At 43.7% G+C, this 17,966-nt stretch overlaps 1 protein-coding gene across 1 annotated transcript in view; it reads right to left on the reverse strand.

Moving 5' to 3' along the window:
• Positions 1-527: 527 nt before the first annotated feature.
• The window catches only part of LOC133111132 (uncharacterized), a 248,977-nt gene continuing 231,538 nt past the window's right edge, over positions 528-17,966 (reverse strand). Inside the window, exons 10-15 of the mRNA XM_061221278.1 lie at positions 10,799-10,907; positions 8,307-8,571; positions 5,432-5,601; positions 4,951-5,065; positions 4,524-4,723; positions 528-632 (exon numbers count right to left, since the gene is read on the reverse strand). Of these exons, the coding sequence (XP_061077262.1) occupies positions 528-632; positions 4,524-4,723; positions 4,951-5,065; positions 5,432-5,601; positions 8,307-8,571; positions 10,799-10,907 (964 nt within the window). The remainder of the gene's footprint in view (positions 633-4,523; positions 4,724-4,950; positions 5,066-5,431; positions 5,602-8,306; positions 8,572-10,798; positions 10,908-17,966) is intronic.

The following is a 17,966-nucleotide window of genomic DNA, read 5'->3' on the forward strand; positions in this document are numbered from 1 at the left end:
TCCCAGTTTCCGGGTGTTTCAATCTGCATGTTGGCCATCAGTGGCACTGGGCCATTCCAGAGCATTCCCCCATGAACACACCCCACGCTGAGGGCAACCGATGCCTTAGCAATCACACCCCCTTAAAAAAAAGCCTGGTACAGGACAGGCCTGTTTATTTTAAGATGAAGTAGGACTGGGTGGAGGTGCGGTGGGATTCTCTGTGGCCTGATGGGATGTTGGTGTGCAGGAGGGGAACAGCTGACTGTGCCGCACAGCCCAAACCCCTGGCAGGGCACCCGGCCACAGAACATGGCCGCACCGCACACGGGGAGAATGCGTCAGAGGAGAGGGAGAGCAGAAGCAGAGAGAAAGAGTGTGAGGGGGACAAAGTAAGGGTGGGAGGCGGACGCAGAGAACCCTGTGAATGGCTAAATGTACCCGTGTTTCAGAGCCTGGCAGCAGGGCAGTCTTGTGCATAAAGGGGGTCGGGTGGGCGGGGCTAGAGGGAAGTGGCAGGGGCTGTTGGGGGAAGGTGGGCGGGGCTATTAGGCCTTCAGGGCGTGCCATTGGGCCACTGCGGTGCGTGGGCGGCCTATCATATCCTTCCAGTGCTTCACTTCTGCCGGGCCGCTTTTCCAGGAAAGATATATCTGAGAGAGAGAGAGAGAGAGAGAGAGAGAGAGAGAGAGAGAGAGAGAGAGAGCACAAGATATTTAGATTTGGCTCATAATGTTCCATATTTCACAAATGCACTATATGGCAGTGAAGCGTGGGGTCCAAGATTTTGTAAATTGGGATAAAAACTCAACTGAAACCCTGCATACAGAGGAAAACAGCAAACAGCGTATGCAGGGCAGAAGTAGGCCAATATCCTCCGCTCATTCATTCCTTGAACCCAGATGATGACAACTGGCGGCATAGAGCGCTCCCTGTAATCTCTGTTGAATAAATCTTATTTCTGAAGGTAGGATGTTTTTGTTTTGTATTAATCAGCAGACACTCGCGACTCAAACATATCAAAGTGACTGACAGTAAAACCAGTTGCATTTGAGAACCATGCGTAAATTTAGATAAATTTCAGCAGTTGCATCACCAACAGTAGTACCAGCTCAAAACACATATAGACCTGTTTCAAAGAGCAAGTTTAACTGTTAGTGTAGTAAAAAAAATTTTTATGAAACATAACTAGCTTTCCCAACAAGGTGTCCTATGTATTCCTGACTAGGTTCATGAACCTTTAATTTTAACATTTTTTTGCATTCATTCCTTCACGGTGCAATTTTCAATCACTATGGTAACAGGATTTGACATCCTCATGGTTCTATCTGCATAACCTATTTTAAGATGCCATTGCTTAACGACAGCAGTTCCTTATTTTGCATTACCCCCATCCGTGTGTAAGAAAATTCAGTATTTTATCAGCACCTACTCGGGGTATGTTATTGAACTGATGACTAAAAACTTTATATTTCCAAAGGTGTATAGTTTGTTAGGCTTGCATAAAATAACACAGCATTTTTTCACCTGTGTAACGAAACCACTTCCAAGGAATCACTCCTCTGAGTTAATATTTCTGAGGAAGACAGTGACAACACCGTTGACTCCACAATAGAGGCCATTTTCAATGACGTGACCCCATTTTATATCAGTGAGAAATGCATTCTCAAAATATTTTATTATTATTCAGTATGCTTATAAATAAGGAGCCAGCCTGCTTTTGAATAATAAATAGCATGTGAAATTGTGGAATGTGTTTGACTTGTTAATGGGGGTTGGGTACTTGACATAAACTTCAATCAGTGGACCTCAATGAATATATTAGTATACAAGATGGTATGTTGTATAATTTAGTAAGTAATATGCAGTATTTCACATCTCATAAGAGCCATAATATAATTTAGTTTCCATGTGTCCTTTCAATTGAAAACCTAGACATAGATTAGAAAAAATAATCCAGAATGCTTATTTTTGGTGATATTGTCCTCAAATTTGAAGAGCATTTGTCCAGTGTTGTGACTTGGCTCTATTGTGTTTCTAAGGGCACCAGCCACAGGTACAATAATTTTCAGTATGAAAAAAATATTTTCAGTGAGAAAAATGGCTTTGACTTTTACCATATTTGAGCTTCTGTAACTTTGTTAAAGTAATTTTAGAAAACAAACTCAAAGACTCATCTTTCAGAAGAGATTATGCATGTAGTCAAAAGGGTTCAATAATAGTAACTTGTAACAAGTTATTTTATTTTGGGTATGTCATTTTCAAGTTTGGGCCAAGAAAAGGGGCGATAGGGGGGTTGAGAGGATTATTTGTAATGTGCTTTACTTATAGAAGTCACGTTAGCTGTTCGATAGCGAACAGTCGATAACTAAACGTCAACGTGTCCTAGCTAGTTTTCTGACTTACATTCATGTTGTATCTGTCTGTATAAAACATTAATAAAAGGGTTGTTTGCTTCATACATTCATAAAAGGGAAGTTTAGTACTCATAGTAATACCACAATCATGGGGTTTTAGAGGGAAATAATTATACACCAAGGTCAAAATAGCTATCACACCATAAGCCTATTTTTAGAGCAAACAAGTCACAGGGAGAGGTTTTCTAAGGACACTCACGTCACATCCGCTGTTCATAAACTAAACAGTTTGAAATGGTTTAAAGAGTATAGAGTCCCCCTAGTCACCATAGGTGAAAATAAATATTTACACTTTAAAACCTGTACTCTCGGTTTTGCAATCTGTGCATTCGGTTTGCCAATCCATTCCCCCAGTTTTGCAAACTGTGCATTCAATTTGCTTTTGCAAAACTGAGGGCTTAGACACAATGTGAAAATATGGTGTGGTTGCATCTCTACTGCTTTTAAGTCCTCCGAAAAGTGAAATCCTTCTATGACAACAATTAAGCAAATTCAGAAAGTAAGATATCATGGCAAAACAGTGTTGACAGGAAAACTGCGGTGAATTTCCAATCCAACAAATGTGGAACAAACAGATAGGCCACTGCAATGACCAAGCTGGTCCACAAGAAGGCACCATTGTGCACCAAAGGTAACTTGAGGTCAGCCCAAAAACTGACTTCTGATGAAGATGCACATGGTGGGAACGTCACATTTTTTAATTGGTTCAAAATGTGTCCACCATGTTACCGTCCTGTTTTCACTACATCTGCAAACGTAACAAGCTGAAATGTAACATGCTGGTAATTGTTCTTAATTAGACACCTACATGATGTCTACTGAGGGATGAAAAACAAATAATAAGAAAAGTAAGGACACTTATATGTTTCAACAGTCTTAATTGACTAAGCGAGGGGCTACAAATCCAAAGATTTTAACCCACTGGGATTAAAAATGAAGAAAAACTGAATAGCTGCTTGTTGGAAAATGTGTTCATATGTGGTGCCCGGTTGGGTTATAAAGGTAGAAAACCAATTAAATGTTGACATGGAATAAGACAGCCTTCCACCACTGTGACCATCCCAATATGACCCAAAGCAGAGATTTTCCTCTTGGCTGGTAAATTTAAATGAAAACCCTGCACATGGATATCAATTGATATCACAGCAAATATTTCTAAACACAGTGGCAAGTCAGTCAGATTGGGACAGATTGTGAGTCTGTCTTGTGCAGAAATAGAATAAATCAGAAGAAACCATAGAATAATATGAAAGAATATTATTATATATAACTTATATTATAATTGTTATTATATGTATTAATTGCAGTCAGAGACAGAGGATCAGACTGTATTAGCTGCACTCTGAGACAGATGATCAGACTGTATTAGCTGCACTCAGGGACAGAGGATCAGACTGTATTAGCTGCACTCTGAGACAGATGATCAGACTGTATTAGCTGCACTCAGGGACAGAGGATCAGACTGTATTAGCTGCACTCAGAGACAGATGATCAGACTGTATTAGCTGCAGTCAGAGGCAGAGGATCAGACTGTATTAGCTGTACTCAGAGACAGAGGATCAGACTATATTAGCTGCAGTCAGAGACAGAGGATCAGACTATATTAGCTGCAGTCAGAGACAGAGGATCAGACTATATTAGCTGCAGTCAGAGACAGAGGATCAGACTATATTAGCTGCACTCAGAGACAGAGGATCAGACTGTATTAGCTGCACTCAGAGACAGATGATCAGACTGTATTAGCTGCAGTCAGAGACAGAGGATCAGACTATATTAGCTGCACTCAGAGACAGAGGATCAGACTGTATTAGCTGTACTCAGAGACAGAGGATCAGACTATATTAGCTGCAGTCAGAGACAGAGGATCAGACTATATTAGCTGCAGTCAGAGACAGAGGATCAGACTATATTAGCTGCACTCAGAGACAGAGGATCAGACTGTATTAGCTGCACTCAGAGACAGATGATCAGACTGTATTAGCTGCAGTCAGAGACAGATGATCAGACTGTATTAGCTGCAGTCAGAGGCAGAGGATCAGACTGTATTAGCTGCAGTCAGAGACAGATGATCAGACTGTATTAGCTGCAGTCAGAGGCAGAGGATCAGACTGCATTAGGGGGCGGTACCTTGCCGATGACGTCGTTGCGGCTCAGCCGGTCCTTGTCCATGACGGTGATGATGATGGTGGTCTCTCGCAGCACGTGGGCGGGCACGTCGAAGGGGAACGACTCGTTAAAGACGGGGTTCAGGCAGCGCTTCATCACCACGGTCTTCTTCTTCTCCACCCTCTTGTCCTTGTGCATCAACCACACCTTCACATACGGGTCTGCACCATGGGGAGAGAGGAGGGAACGTGATCACATACGGGTCTGCACCATGGGGAGAGAGGAGGGAACATGTGCATCAGCCACACCTTCACATACGGGTCTGCGGGAGGGGAGGTGATCAGCCACTGGTGAACATGCAGCCCACTGGTGAACATGCAGCCCACTGGTGAACATGCAGCCCAGTGGATAGGCGAAAGGCACAAAGAACATGGTCGATGAGCAGTACCTGATGTTCCTCCGATGTCCATGGCTTTGAGGTGGCGTGCTTTGATGATGTTCACAGTGATGGTGTTGGCTGAAGGGTTGTAGCACAGAGACACCAGCAGGTCCCCACGCCGCCCCTGTGGGGAAAAGGGGAAACACTCTCAATATGCACCCCTGTCTGGCCCCTCCCTCCCTGCCTGGCCCCACCCACCTAAACCTGGCCCCGCCCACCCTACCTGGCCCCACCATCCCCTGTCTGGCCACACCCACCCTCCCTGGCCACACCCACCCTACCTGGCCCCACCCACCCCAACCTGGCCCCTCCCTCCCCTCCCTGGCCCAGCCCACCCTGCCTGGTCCCTCCCTCCCCTCCCTGGTCCCTCCCTCCCCTGCCTGGCCCCACCCACCCAGCTTGGTCACACCTACTGCTGCCTGACCACGCCTACAGCCGCCTGCCCCCCCCCCCCCCCCCCCCCCTTCCGTCGTAACCCCGCCATCCTTACGCTGCCATCACTGCAGGGCTTGAGATCCTTCCAAAAGGGCTGCATGTGGACCAGGTCCACCTTGTTGAGCGGGATGGAGACCTCCCCAATGGGGTCATTACGACTGAACCGGTCATAGTCCAGAACCTGCAGGTACAGTGTGCGCTGAACCACCTTCTCATACGGGAACCCTGAGAGAGAGAGAGAGAGGGAGGGACAGGGAGAGGGAGAGGGAGAGAGAGAGGGCGAGGGAGAGAGAGAGAGAGAGAGAAAGGGTGAGGGAGAGAGGGAGACAGGGAGAGGGAGAGACACAAAGAGCTGTTTAAATACCACACAGAAATATACTAAATATTGTTTCTCAGTTCATTACATTTTTACAAAACCTTAAAAAGTGAAACTGAAGGGCGAGTAAGAAGAAAAATGGGAGAGAGAGCGGGCGACAGATGGCAGGGACACAAACAGTGGGACCAGCACGGTCACCTGACAAAAACCATCTGTGAATTTAAAACAAGGGATCATGGGCACTGTGGTCACCGCACACACAATGGGAGTCTACAGCGCGATGTGGCTCAGCTCTACATGAGCAGGTGTGGAAATCAGATGAAGTCACGTAGGCGGGTGTACCTGCCGGGAAGGAAAAGGGCAAAAAAGAGAAAAAAAAGTACAGAAGCAAAAATGGAAAACAGAAGTACAGTTTAAGGGAGCTAAATTAAATTTAGGGTTCTATCTGCTGGTCCATCAAAATCAATAGCAAGCTAAAAAGGCCAGAAGAGCACAATGTTTAATACATGAGGCGTCCATTTCCCTTCAGAAGGGCTTATGCACACACTGCACAACTTACACTACAGTCACACTACACAGAGCTTGCCCTACACAGCCACACTACACAGAGCTTGCCCTACACAGCCACACTACACAGAGCTTGCCCTACACAGCCACACTACACAGAGCTTGCCCTACACAGCCACACTACACAGAGCTTATACTGCAAAGAGCTACACTACACAGTTACAGTACACAGAGTTTACACTACACAGAGGTTACACTACACAGAGCTACACTACACAGAGTTTACACTACACAGAGTTTACACTACACAGAGCTACACTACACAGAGTTTACACTACACAGAGCTACACTACACATAGCTTGCACTACGCAGAATTACACTACACAGAGCTACACTACACAGATATACAGTACACAGAGTTTACACTACACAGTTTACACTACACATAGATACACTACACAGAGCTACACTACACATAGCTTGCACTACACAGAGTTTACACTACACAGAGATATACTACACAGAGCTTACACTACACAGAGCTACACTACACAGAGTTTACACTACACAGAGCTACACTACACAGAGTTTACACTACACAGAGTGACACTACACATAGCTTGCACTACACAGAGCTTACACTACACAGAGCTACACTACACAGAGTTTACACTACACAGAGCGACACTACACAGAGTTTACACTACACAGAGCTACACTACACATAGCTTGCACTACACAGAGCTACACTACACAGAGCTACACTACACAGAGTTTACACTACACAGAGCGACACTACACAGAGTTTACACTACACAGAGCTACACGACACAGAGTTTACACTACATAGAGCTACACTATACAGAGTTTACACTACAGAGAGATACTCTACACAGAGCTACACTAACAGAGATACACTACACAGAGTTTACACTACACAGAGTATACACTAGACAGAGCTACACTACACAGAGTTTACACTACACAGAGCTACACTACACAGAAATACACTACACAGAGTTTACACTACACAGAGTTTACACTAGACAGAGCTACACTACACAGAGTTTACACTACACAGAGATACAGTACACAGAGTTTACACTACACAGTTTACACTACACATAGATACACTACACAGAGCTTGCACTACACAGAGTTTATACTACACAGAGATATACTACACAGAGCTTACACTACACAGAGCTACACTACACAGAGTTTACACTACACAGAGCGACACTACACATAGCTTGCACTACACAGAGCTTACACTACACAGAGCTACACTGCACAGAGTTTACACTACACATAGCTTGCACTACACAGAGTTTACACTACACAGAGATATACTACACAGAGCTTACACTATACAGAGCTATACTACACAGAGTTTACACTACACAAAGCTACACTACACAGAGCTACACTACACATAGCTTGCACTACACAGAGTTTATACTACACAGAGATATACTACACAGAGCTTACACTACACAGAGCTACACTACACTGAGTTTACACTACACAGAGCGACACTACACATAGCTTGCACTACACAGAGCTTACACTACACAGAGCTACACTGCACAGAGTTTACACTACACAGAGCGACACTACACAGAGTTTACACTACACAGAGCTACACTACACATAGATACACTACACAGAGCTACACTACACATAGATGCACTACACAGAGCTACACTACACAGAGATACAACAGAGATACACTACACATAGCCACACTACACAGAATGTATACTACACAGAGTTTACACAACACAGAGCTACACTACACAGAGTTTACACTACACAGAGCTACACTACACATAGCTTGCACTACGCAGAATTACACTACACAGGGATACACTACACCTACAGTTATGCAGATGGGTAAACACACAATTATAATTGGTGTTTCAGCCTACGCATGTTTATATTTTTTTATCATCCATCACATTTGCAAATGATAACTATATAAGACTCCACATGCTTTGCGCATCTTTTTTTTAAAAAGCTTCTGCTTCTCCACTGAGGCAGCGCCAACGAGCTGAGCCAGAGAAAGAGCGAGACAAAGGGAGGTGATGTCATCCCCACGCTGACCTTCAAACAGGAAGGTCTCGTTCCAGTGGGGGTTAAGGTTCTTCCTCTTCACTTTCGTCTCCAGCTTGTGCTTCTTGTCCGGCAGCAGGTAGATCTTCACGAAGGGGTCGGAGGTCCCCGAGAAGTCTTTAGCGGGCAGGTCCTGGCCCTTCAGGATCTTCACGGTGAGGGTAGACTCCTGGAAGTTGTATCCCACGCTAAATTGGATGCGACCCAACTTCTCACTGACAGGGCCTTCTTGGTCATCATCCGAGCCTGGAGACAGCTATGGTGTAAGGGAAGGCGTTAGGCGCAAACATTAGTGGCAGCACCGACAATGAGACAGTGACAACAGGGGCTTCATTTTCTGGATTCAGTTCCTCATAGTGCGTGGCACAGTCAATAGACCAGGGCGTGGATACACTGGGCAAAGCCAATCAAATAACTTTTCACTCACTTTTAGAGCCACGATCATTGCATGTTGATAAAAACACTGAAACATGAGAGTATATGTAGTGAAATAAAGGAATGTGGTTTTCACATATGTTTGAACATAACGTATAGATTATTATCTGTGTGCAGCCTGCTTGATAATTCTTTCAAGGGTACCAATAATTCTGGAGCTGACCGTACATATAAGCTCTCCCTCCTGCACCCACGCTTGCCACAAACAGAACTATCCGCAGCTGAATATAAGGCATGATAATGCTTTGCAAAGCACTACTAAACAATGCAGAACTCTAAAGTTAGAAACTTTAAAGGTCCAAAGGTTTTGTGTTGTTTCTGTGTAGTTCATACATTTTCAGCTTGAGTTCAGTGGGCAGAACAAGGGGGCAAGGTGGAAATGAGCACAATGCAGATATCAGGAGGTGTTTCTTTACAGACAGCTGCCAGTGGGTGGAGCAGCTTGCCAGGTCATGAACAGACTAAGCCAGGAATGCAAATCACACTGTCGCCAATCCAGAGTATCCAACTATTGCAGTGTTTAATCTGACTGGTGTGAATGTAAAGGAAAGTATATCATGTACACTTCCAGACAATGTAACGACTGATGATTTTTAAATGCACACACAGCAATGTATTTAGAATATACATACGCAGCAATATATTTCAAATACTATACACAGTACATTGTGGCAATCAAATATATGATCGCAAAATATACAGCATTCCAACGTGTTTAAAAACCTTTTCTTGATAATGTATGTTATTTCAATATATATATTTCAATTGCATATATATTTTATTTATGGGTGTTGTTGCATCACTGCACATTGCTTCCGTTGGAGCCAGCAAGACGTACCCTGGTTTGACATATCAGTCTGGCCCTTGAAAAATATCAGCGAAAATGTTCTCCCCACAACAACGCTCAAGCTACCTGAAACCTCTATTGAACATCATCTGCAGCTCTGTATTGGAAATTGGAACCCAGAGGTTTCTGGGAACTGTAACTCACAAACCAACTCCTACTTACAAACCTTGAAAGGGGATGAATACATCATCGTGCTGTACTGTCACGAATCAAGCGGACTACTAATCAGAAAACTTACACTCAGCTCAGCGGGGTTCATCTGTTCATTTTCATATTTTTTTGTTGAGTCCATCTGTCTGCATAAGCACAAATGCTGCCACTCACCTGCACCCTTATGAAAATGTATCATATGGACAAAATATTGCAGTGTATCCAATTTCATTGGCTAATGCCTTATAATAGAAATGAAACATAATGAAAATTACTGAAATACAATATAAAAATAAGATCAGGATAAAGACATTGCAACACATTGCAAAAAATAAAATAAAAATGTATATAAATAACACATTACAGTGAATTTTGTTTCCATAAGGAATGGTTTGGACTGGGCTGCATTGAGATTGAAACTAATTTTGGTCTACACTGGGTCAATGTTTTTGCTGTTCGAGAAGACCTTTGGCTGTGTTGGCTAAATCAACATGTATGTGTGAGTGAATCTAATAGGGAGAAAATTACCTTTTCAAACTTAGGAACAATTAAGAGACCTAATTGCAGGCTGGATAATTACTGCTCGCTTACTACGCAGCTGCCTGTCGGCTTTATTTATGGCGTGGTGTAATTATGCTAACGGTCGGGTTTGGGGAGGGAACCGTGTGAACTTAAAAGACCTTTCGGACCCTTTGGCACAGTTTCACTGAACAGCAGACAGCAAGAATAGGTTTTTTTTCACACATTAAGGTCTGATAACGGACAGGTCAGACATATGGATGAACAGAAACAAGGATAACTGACAAGGCAAATCCGAATAAAGTGATACAAGGATAACTGAAAGGATGAATCAATAACAGCATGAGGGAATGGCTGACAGGGGTAATGGATAACTGACAAGGGGAATGGATAATGGACAGAGATAGTGGATAACTGACAGTGGGAATGGATACCTGACAGGGAGAATAGATATTGAACTGGGGGAATGGATAACTGACAGGGGTAAATTGCACAGTGAATACAGTCCGGACGGATGGGTGGAATGGCTCACCATGACCATCTCGCTGGTGAGTGAGTTTGCCAGGTCGGATACGGAGGAGTGTCCGTCTGCATCAGGCGGGTGACCCTTGGGACTGTTTCCTGGTTTATTACCACCAGCCCTGTGAAGACAAATCACAGGGTCACTCATAGTCACTGGGGCCAGCTCAGCCAATGGGCTGGCAGGGTGGGTCTGAGCACCAGGCTTCTCTCCAGAACCTGTGGAACACAGACAGGTCACCCTCAGACACATCCAGGCATCAGGCCAGCATGCAGGCACTGATCCACAAACCTGGGCTTTGACCTGAAAACCATGAATGGGCTGAAAGACACATCTGAAATATGGGAGCAGAATGACGTCCAGCTCAGGTTCTACCTTTGGCAGTGATTCACATATGCTATTGGGGAGGATCATACATACAACCTACAAATACAAATAACTCCAATCCACTCAGATCACTACATACATACATCCCACAGATACAAAGAACCTCAATCCACACAGATCACTACATACATACATCCCACACAGGATGCATGGTGGGAACTCCTCATTACTGTGTCTGCACAGGCAGCATTGGGTTTGGTTGCACAGGCTGCGCTGGTTGAGCACTGATGCTACCAGCATGCTGTCATCAAAAGGCCAGAGAGAGCCAATCACAAACACCCTGAGAAGATGCTGAGACAGAGATTAGCTTCTGCCTCCTGGATCTGTGGGGCGACATTGGCTCAGGTGGTCATCTGGCAGTCAGTTCGATCCCGCCCTGGGTGTGTCAAAGTGTCCCTGCAAGACACCTAACCCCCAAATGCTCTTGACGAGCAGGTTGGTGCCTTGCAAGGCAGCCAATCACTCTGTGTGAGTGTGTGTATGAATGTGTGAATGGGAAGCATCAACTGTATAGCGCTTTGGATAAAGGTGCTCTATAAATGCTGACCATTTACCATCTATGTGTGTTAACTTTCAGGATAGCCATTCCAGTGTATATGTGTTAACGTTCAGCATGGCCATTCTAGTCTATGAGTGTTAACTTTCAGGATGGCCAGTCCAGTAATTACAGCAATATGGCATCTGAGAATAAAATGTGCTATACACCTCACTTCACACTGAGGATAAAATAGTGTCTTCTTCAGCTCTTGATCTGAATTACAACACTGCTTGCCTGTTTAGACAAAGACAACTACTCAGATTGGCAAACTAAAGGAGGAGATGAGTTTCAAAATGAGAGAATAGTATTTTTCTTGAGTATTAAAGTATTTTTCTTAAATCTCACCACTACTATTGAAAATGATGTAGCTAGCTACCTCAGAATAACACAGTATTTAATATAATATACACTGACTGAGAACTTTATTAGGAACACCTGCACTTATTCATGCAATTATCTAATCAGTCAATCGTGTGGCAGCACTGCATAAAAGCATGCAGATATGGGTCTTCATTAGCTTCAGTTAATGTTCACATCAACCATCAGAATGGGGAAGAAATGGATCTAAGTGACTTTGACTGTGGCATGATTGTTGGTGCCAGACAGGGTGGTTTGAGTACATGGTTGGCATTTATATAGCACCTTTATCCAAACCGATACAATTGATGCTTCTCATTCACCCATTTGCACACACACTCACACACCATGCAAGGCACCAACCAGCTCGTCAGGAGCATTTGGGGGTTAGATATCTTGCTCAGGGACACTTTGACACACCCATTTCAAAAGGCACTCATTTCAAATTCAAAGTGCTGGAGCACAGAGCCAAAAGCACAGAAATTGTACCACTGTCCAAATACCAACTGACCTCACTGTACATGCTAAATGCTATAAAACGATAAAAATGCTACAATCTCCTTCAGCGAACGTTTGGCTGGGAGAGACCATTGTTTAATCTGGCGGCGCACCACAGAACTCTCCAAAAACCAGCACTCTGAGCAACCTATTTCCATTTCTATTTCTGAAGAGGATTTTTTTTAGAAGCGCTAGCTATTAAGAGCCAGTGTGTGTACATTTCCACAGCAGCAGACAGCCGCCCACCATCTGATAACAGCACACTGTAGATAGATCACTCTGATAACAGCACACTGTAGATAGATCACTCTGATAACAGCACACTGTAGATAGATCACTCTGATAACAGCACACTGTAGATAGATCACTCTGATAACAGCACACTGTAGATAGATCACTCTGATAACAGCACACTGTAGATAGATCACTCTGATAACAGCACACTGTAGATAGATCACTCTGATAACAGCACACTGTAGATAGATCACTCTGATAACAGCACACTGTAGATAGATCACTCTGATAACAGCACACTGTAGATAGATCACTCTGATAACAGCACACTGTAGATAGATCACTCTGATAACAGCACACTGTAGATAGATCACTCTGATAACAGCACACTGTAGATAGATCACTCTGATAACAGCACACTGTAGATAGATCACTCTGATAACAGCACACTGTAGATAGATCACTCTGACTGCGCAGTTCCCGGCTGCAGCAAAAAAGCCAAATGAGTCAATACTCTCATGAGTAAACAAACAAATCATGTTTTGAAGATTTAAATTTTTCTGTGCTAATACACATGCACACACACAAAACACATTCACGCACATACACGCACACACACACATGCACACAAAACATGTACACGCACACACGCATACTCACGCACATACACACACACACACACACACACACACACACACATACACACACACACAAAACACATGCATGCACATCTGATGCTTTTGACTTGAATCTGATTCTCGGGCTGAGCAGAGGTAAGCAACATAGCCCAAACATCATCCCAATAGGCGAACTACCTCCACACTACACCGCAAATACCTCAAAGAGACAAAAAGCCTACATCAGCCTTGTGTTTGTCTTCTCGGTGCTGTATGGAAGGGGTTTAGACCTCTGGTTTAAACCTCTACGCCAGAAAACTGTATTACAATTGGAACAACTCATCCTTATTTCACACATATGGATGGCTGTTGCAGTTGCAGTGCAGATATGTGGTCTAGATCTAGAGGTCTAAAACTGAGGCTATACCTTCAGTGAAACACACAGCAACTGACCCTGAATGTATAGTATGTTCGGGACCAGAGTGTTGATAATGAAGAAAACTGACCAATCGATACAGGATGGAATGAAAACCAGATCAGGACTTCCCTCCTTGGCCTGGATGAGTCTGGCCTTGAAAAGGGGGGGTTAAAGGTCGGAGCACTGGGGGCAGGAAACAGGGGTCTGAGCACGTGTGTAAGTGAGCAGGGCTTTATGTCAGGGGCCCTAGCAGAAACAGCCTACTCCAAATGGTAGAGGAACTGGAGAGCGAGCCTGGAGAAGTTACAGAGCTACTGAGACGGGAAGATCCTCATAGGAATGGGTATTAGTTGGTTAACAAATGTAAACAGAGATAACGCTAAAATAAAACAAATAATAAGTCAATGACATATTGGTTGTAATGTGGCACATTGCAGCTAGAGCAACAACAAAAACAACATCATGAACAAACTTGGAACAGTAAGAACCAGAGCATCAAAACTGCGAGAGAGAGAGAGAGAGAGATAGAGAGGGAGGGAGGGAGAGAAGGGGGGAAGAGAGAGAGATAGAGAGGGAGGGAGAGAAGGGGGGAAGAGAGAGATAGAGAGGGAGGGAGAGAGTCCTCCCCAGCAGATGGTTAAAGTTTAATGGTTTAAACAATAATACATATTACACTCCATTATCAATACAACAGTCAATGCACATTGAAAGGCAAGACACTAACAGGCAAATAGGCCTGAGACACGGCAATAAAAAACAGAACAGGCTAAATATGCAGGCACGCAATGGGAGAGGCAAAGAGAGAATGAGAGAGATATTTATCTGTGTTCAGAGGAAAGTCAGCAGATTATTAGCATGGACAAAGTGAGGTCACACTGTTTAAGAAGAATGGAGGTAAGACATGGACAAACACTGGTACGTAAAATATTTTTTAACTGAGCTGCAAGAAAGGAGGAGAAAGAGGTAAAGAGAAGTCTGAAAACACAAGAAAGACTTTTTTTATAAACATTTTGTTAAAAAACAAACTAAAAACAGAAAATACTGTACAATAAAAACAAAAATAAGACCAGTGAAGATGTGTACACGCAGGCTGTTAGGGGAGCAGTGGAGAGAATGGAGAGTTTTTACATTTATTTAAGAGAGCGGCCAGTATAACAAAGACAGAGAGAAAAATCACCACAAAAACAAATGCACAATTATAAATCTGACCCAAAGACAATCAGAGGCAAAGACAGGGATGGCACAGCTAAAATTGGGGCGCATGGGAGAGACAATAAGATGAAGAGATTAAAGTGAAGAAAGTATGTTATGTCATGATGTTACAGGTGACAAGCTGTAGGACTATCGGGGGTTCACAGTAGCTCCATAAACTAAGGAAACACAAGGCCTTGGTGTTCTCCATCCATAAAGTTCCCATACCTTAAAATACCAGAAAGAATCACAAAAATTTCACAAGAAAGATAATAGAGTGAGATGCACATTTTTTTGGTCAAGACAAAGAAGGGTTGTAGAAACCTGGCAGTGCATCTCACAATCTGTTATGTAAATGCTTCATCATGCCAATAAACACCGCATTCTGAAAGGCACAGCGACCACAGATACTGTATGGAAGACAGACAGACAGACAGACAGACAGACAGACAGACTGACAGACCATAGATATAGCAGTTAGTTCCTATGCAGACAGGCAGACAGACCATAGATATGGCAGTGTAACATAGAGCAGACAGACACTCCAATAAGCTCATCTTCCAGCATGAGGAGGGAATGCCATAGACACAGAAGATGCATCTGTCACTTGTTTGGCTGTAATCATGATCATGATCGCAGGATTACCCAAAAGAAATAGCCCAAGAATGAGTCCGAACTGAAACAAAGAAGAAAAGCATCCTCAGATATACATCAGTGAGCACACCCCTGTGCAATATCACTTAAATGGCAAATTATTTTATCACCTCTCTATAATTGCATTATTTCTAAGTTGACAAGTAGAGTATTTCCTCTTATGAACAATAAAAAACAAATACTTTCGAAAGACTATATTGAAAATACAGGCCTCAAAGTATAAATGCAACAAAAGTGAATTCACCTGTGATCATTTACACAAAATTGAGTAAACCTATGATTTCCAATTAGCCTAATTGCATGAACATGGTTATAAAATTACCTGTGAACACTAGAACTTTCTCAATTTTGTACCCATCTGCATCATGGCTCCACGTGGAAAATAATTGTCAGAGGAATTGAAAAATCTGATTGTGAGACTTCACAAAGATGGAAAAGAATACAGAAAATCAGTAGAAACACAGTGGCAGCAGTAATCAGGAGGTATGGAACGAGCCTATCGAACCACTAGAGCCGCAGTGGCCTCCTCCTAACCTGACGCCACGGACAGTGCGCTACTTGCACAGTGCGCTACTTGCACAATCTAGCTCTGAAAAACTGACCAGCAAGTGCTACAGACCGGGCACAGGGGGTATCAATGGAAATCTGAGTTTCTGTGACAGTCCAGACATTGCATAACGTCAACCTCTAGGGACGTCATCCAGTAAAAAAACCCTTGCTTGCTCTTTGGCACAAAACTGCGAGATTAAAGTTTGCCAAAGGGCATGAAAAGAAGCCTGGTGAATATTGGGAGCACATTCGTTGGTCAGAGACCAAGATAAATTTGTTCAGCTCAGATGGGGTCCAGCATGTTTGGTGTGAACCTGGCCAGGACTGTCCCAGGGAATGCACAGTCCCAACAGTGAAGCGCGGAGGTGGGAGTGTGATGATATGGGGCTGCATGAGTGCAAAAGGTGTTGGGGAGATGACATTTATAGCCTTTATACAATGAATGCCAGTGGACAAGATGACCCCCAGTCTCCAGAAGCTTGGCAGAAGAGGATTATTCCAGCATGCTAACAATCCCAGACACACTGCCAAAATCACGCAAGAAAACAGTGAAAACAATGTCGGCTGACTTGAATCCAAGAGAACACCTTTGGGGTATTTTGAAGAGGCAGAGCAACAATGCCTCCAGCAAAGAGCAGCTGGAGAAATTGTCTCGGAAGAATGGCAGAACATCTCTCCGCAACTCTGGTATCCTCCATGCAGAGGAGGATAGAGTGTCATCCAAAAAAATAAAAATAAAAATGGTGAACATACGAAGTATTGAAAAAATAAAATATTTGAATCTAAGTAATGAAAGGTGTACTGACATATTGTGGGGCCTCTACTGTTTTTAATTGTTAATAAAGGAAAATGCCCTTCTGTTCAACTTAGAAGCAATGCAATTACTGTAAGGTGATAAAAATTTTAATCATTTTACATTTATGTGATATTGCACAGGGGTGTACTCAGTTGTGTTGTATTCTGTAAATATTTCTTCATGCAGGAGGGGCTGATGAGTTTGGATGGATTCATTGTAATGTGAGAGGGACTGGTGTTGAGGTGGTTAAATGCAACGTGGGAGGGGATGGTGGTGAGGTGGTTAAATGCAACGTGGGAGGGGATGGTGGTGAGGTGGGTGCGGTTACATGTAACATGGGAGGGGATGGCGTTGAGGTGGGAGGGGTTAAATGTAACATGGGATGGGATGGTGTTGAGGTGGGAGGGGTTAAATGTAACGTGGGATGGGATGGTGTTGAGGTGGGAGGGGTAATATTTAACGTGGGATGGGATGGTGTTGAGGTGGGAGGGGTTAAATGTAACGTGGGATGGGATGGTGTTGAGGTGGGAGGGGTAATATTTAACGTGGGATGGGATGGTGTTGAGGTGGGAGGGGTAATATTTAACGTGGGATGGGATGGTGGGAGGGGTAATATTTAATGTGGGAGGGGATGGCGTTGAGGTGGGAGGGGTTAAATGTAACGTGGGATGGGATGGTGTTGAGGTGGGAGGGGTAATATTTAATGTGGGAGGGGCTGCTGCTTCCCATAGGAAGACATGCAACTGAGTGTCTGAGCAGTGCCTGACTCCTGTGCCAATAATCTGTAATAAATTACTTCAGAAGTACAGGAGGCTGTCTGTCAAGTACAGCGGCAGTAGTGCCTTGTCAAGCCTGAACTTCCCTCTATCACTCTCCTTAGAAGCACCATGCAGCGCACACTCTTTTTGACTACTCCAATACATTTGTTGAAATCTGTTGAA

The sequence above is a fragment of the Conger conger genome, chromosome 15 (genome assembly GCF_963514075.1).
Source record: "Conger conger chromosome 15, fConCon1.1, whole genome shotgun sequence".
NCBI classification, from domain to species: domain Eukaryota; kingdom Metazoa; phylum Chordata; class Actinopteri; order Anguilliformes; family Congridae; genus Conger; species Conger conger.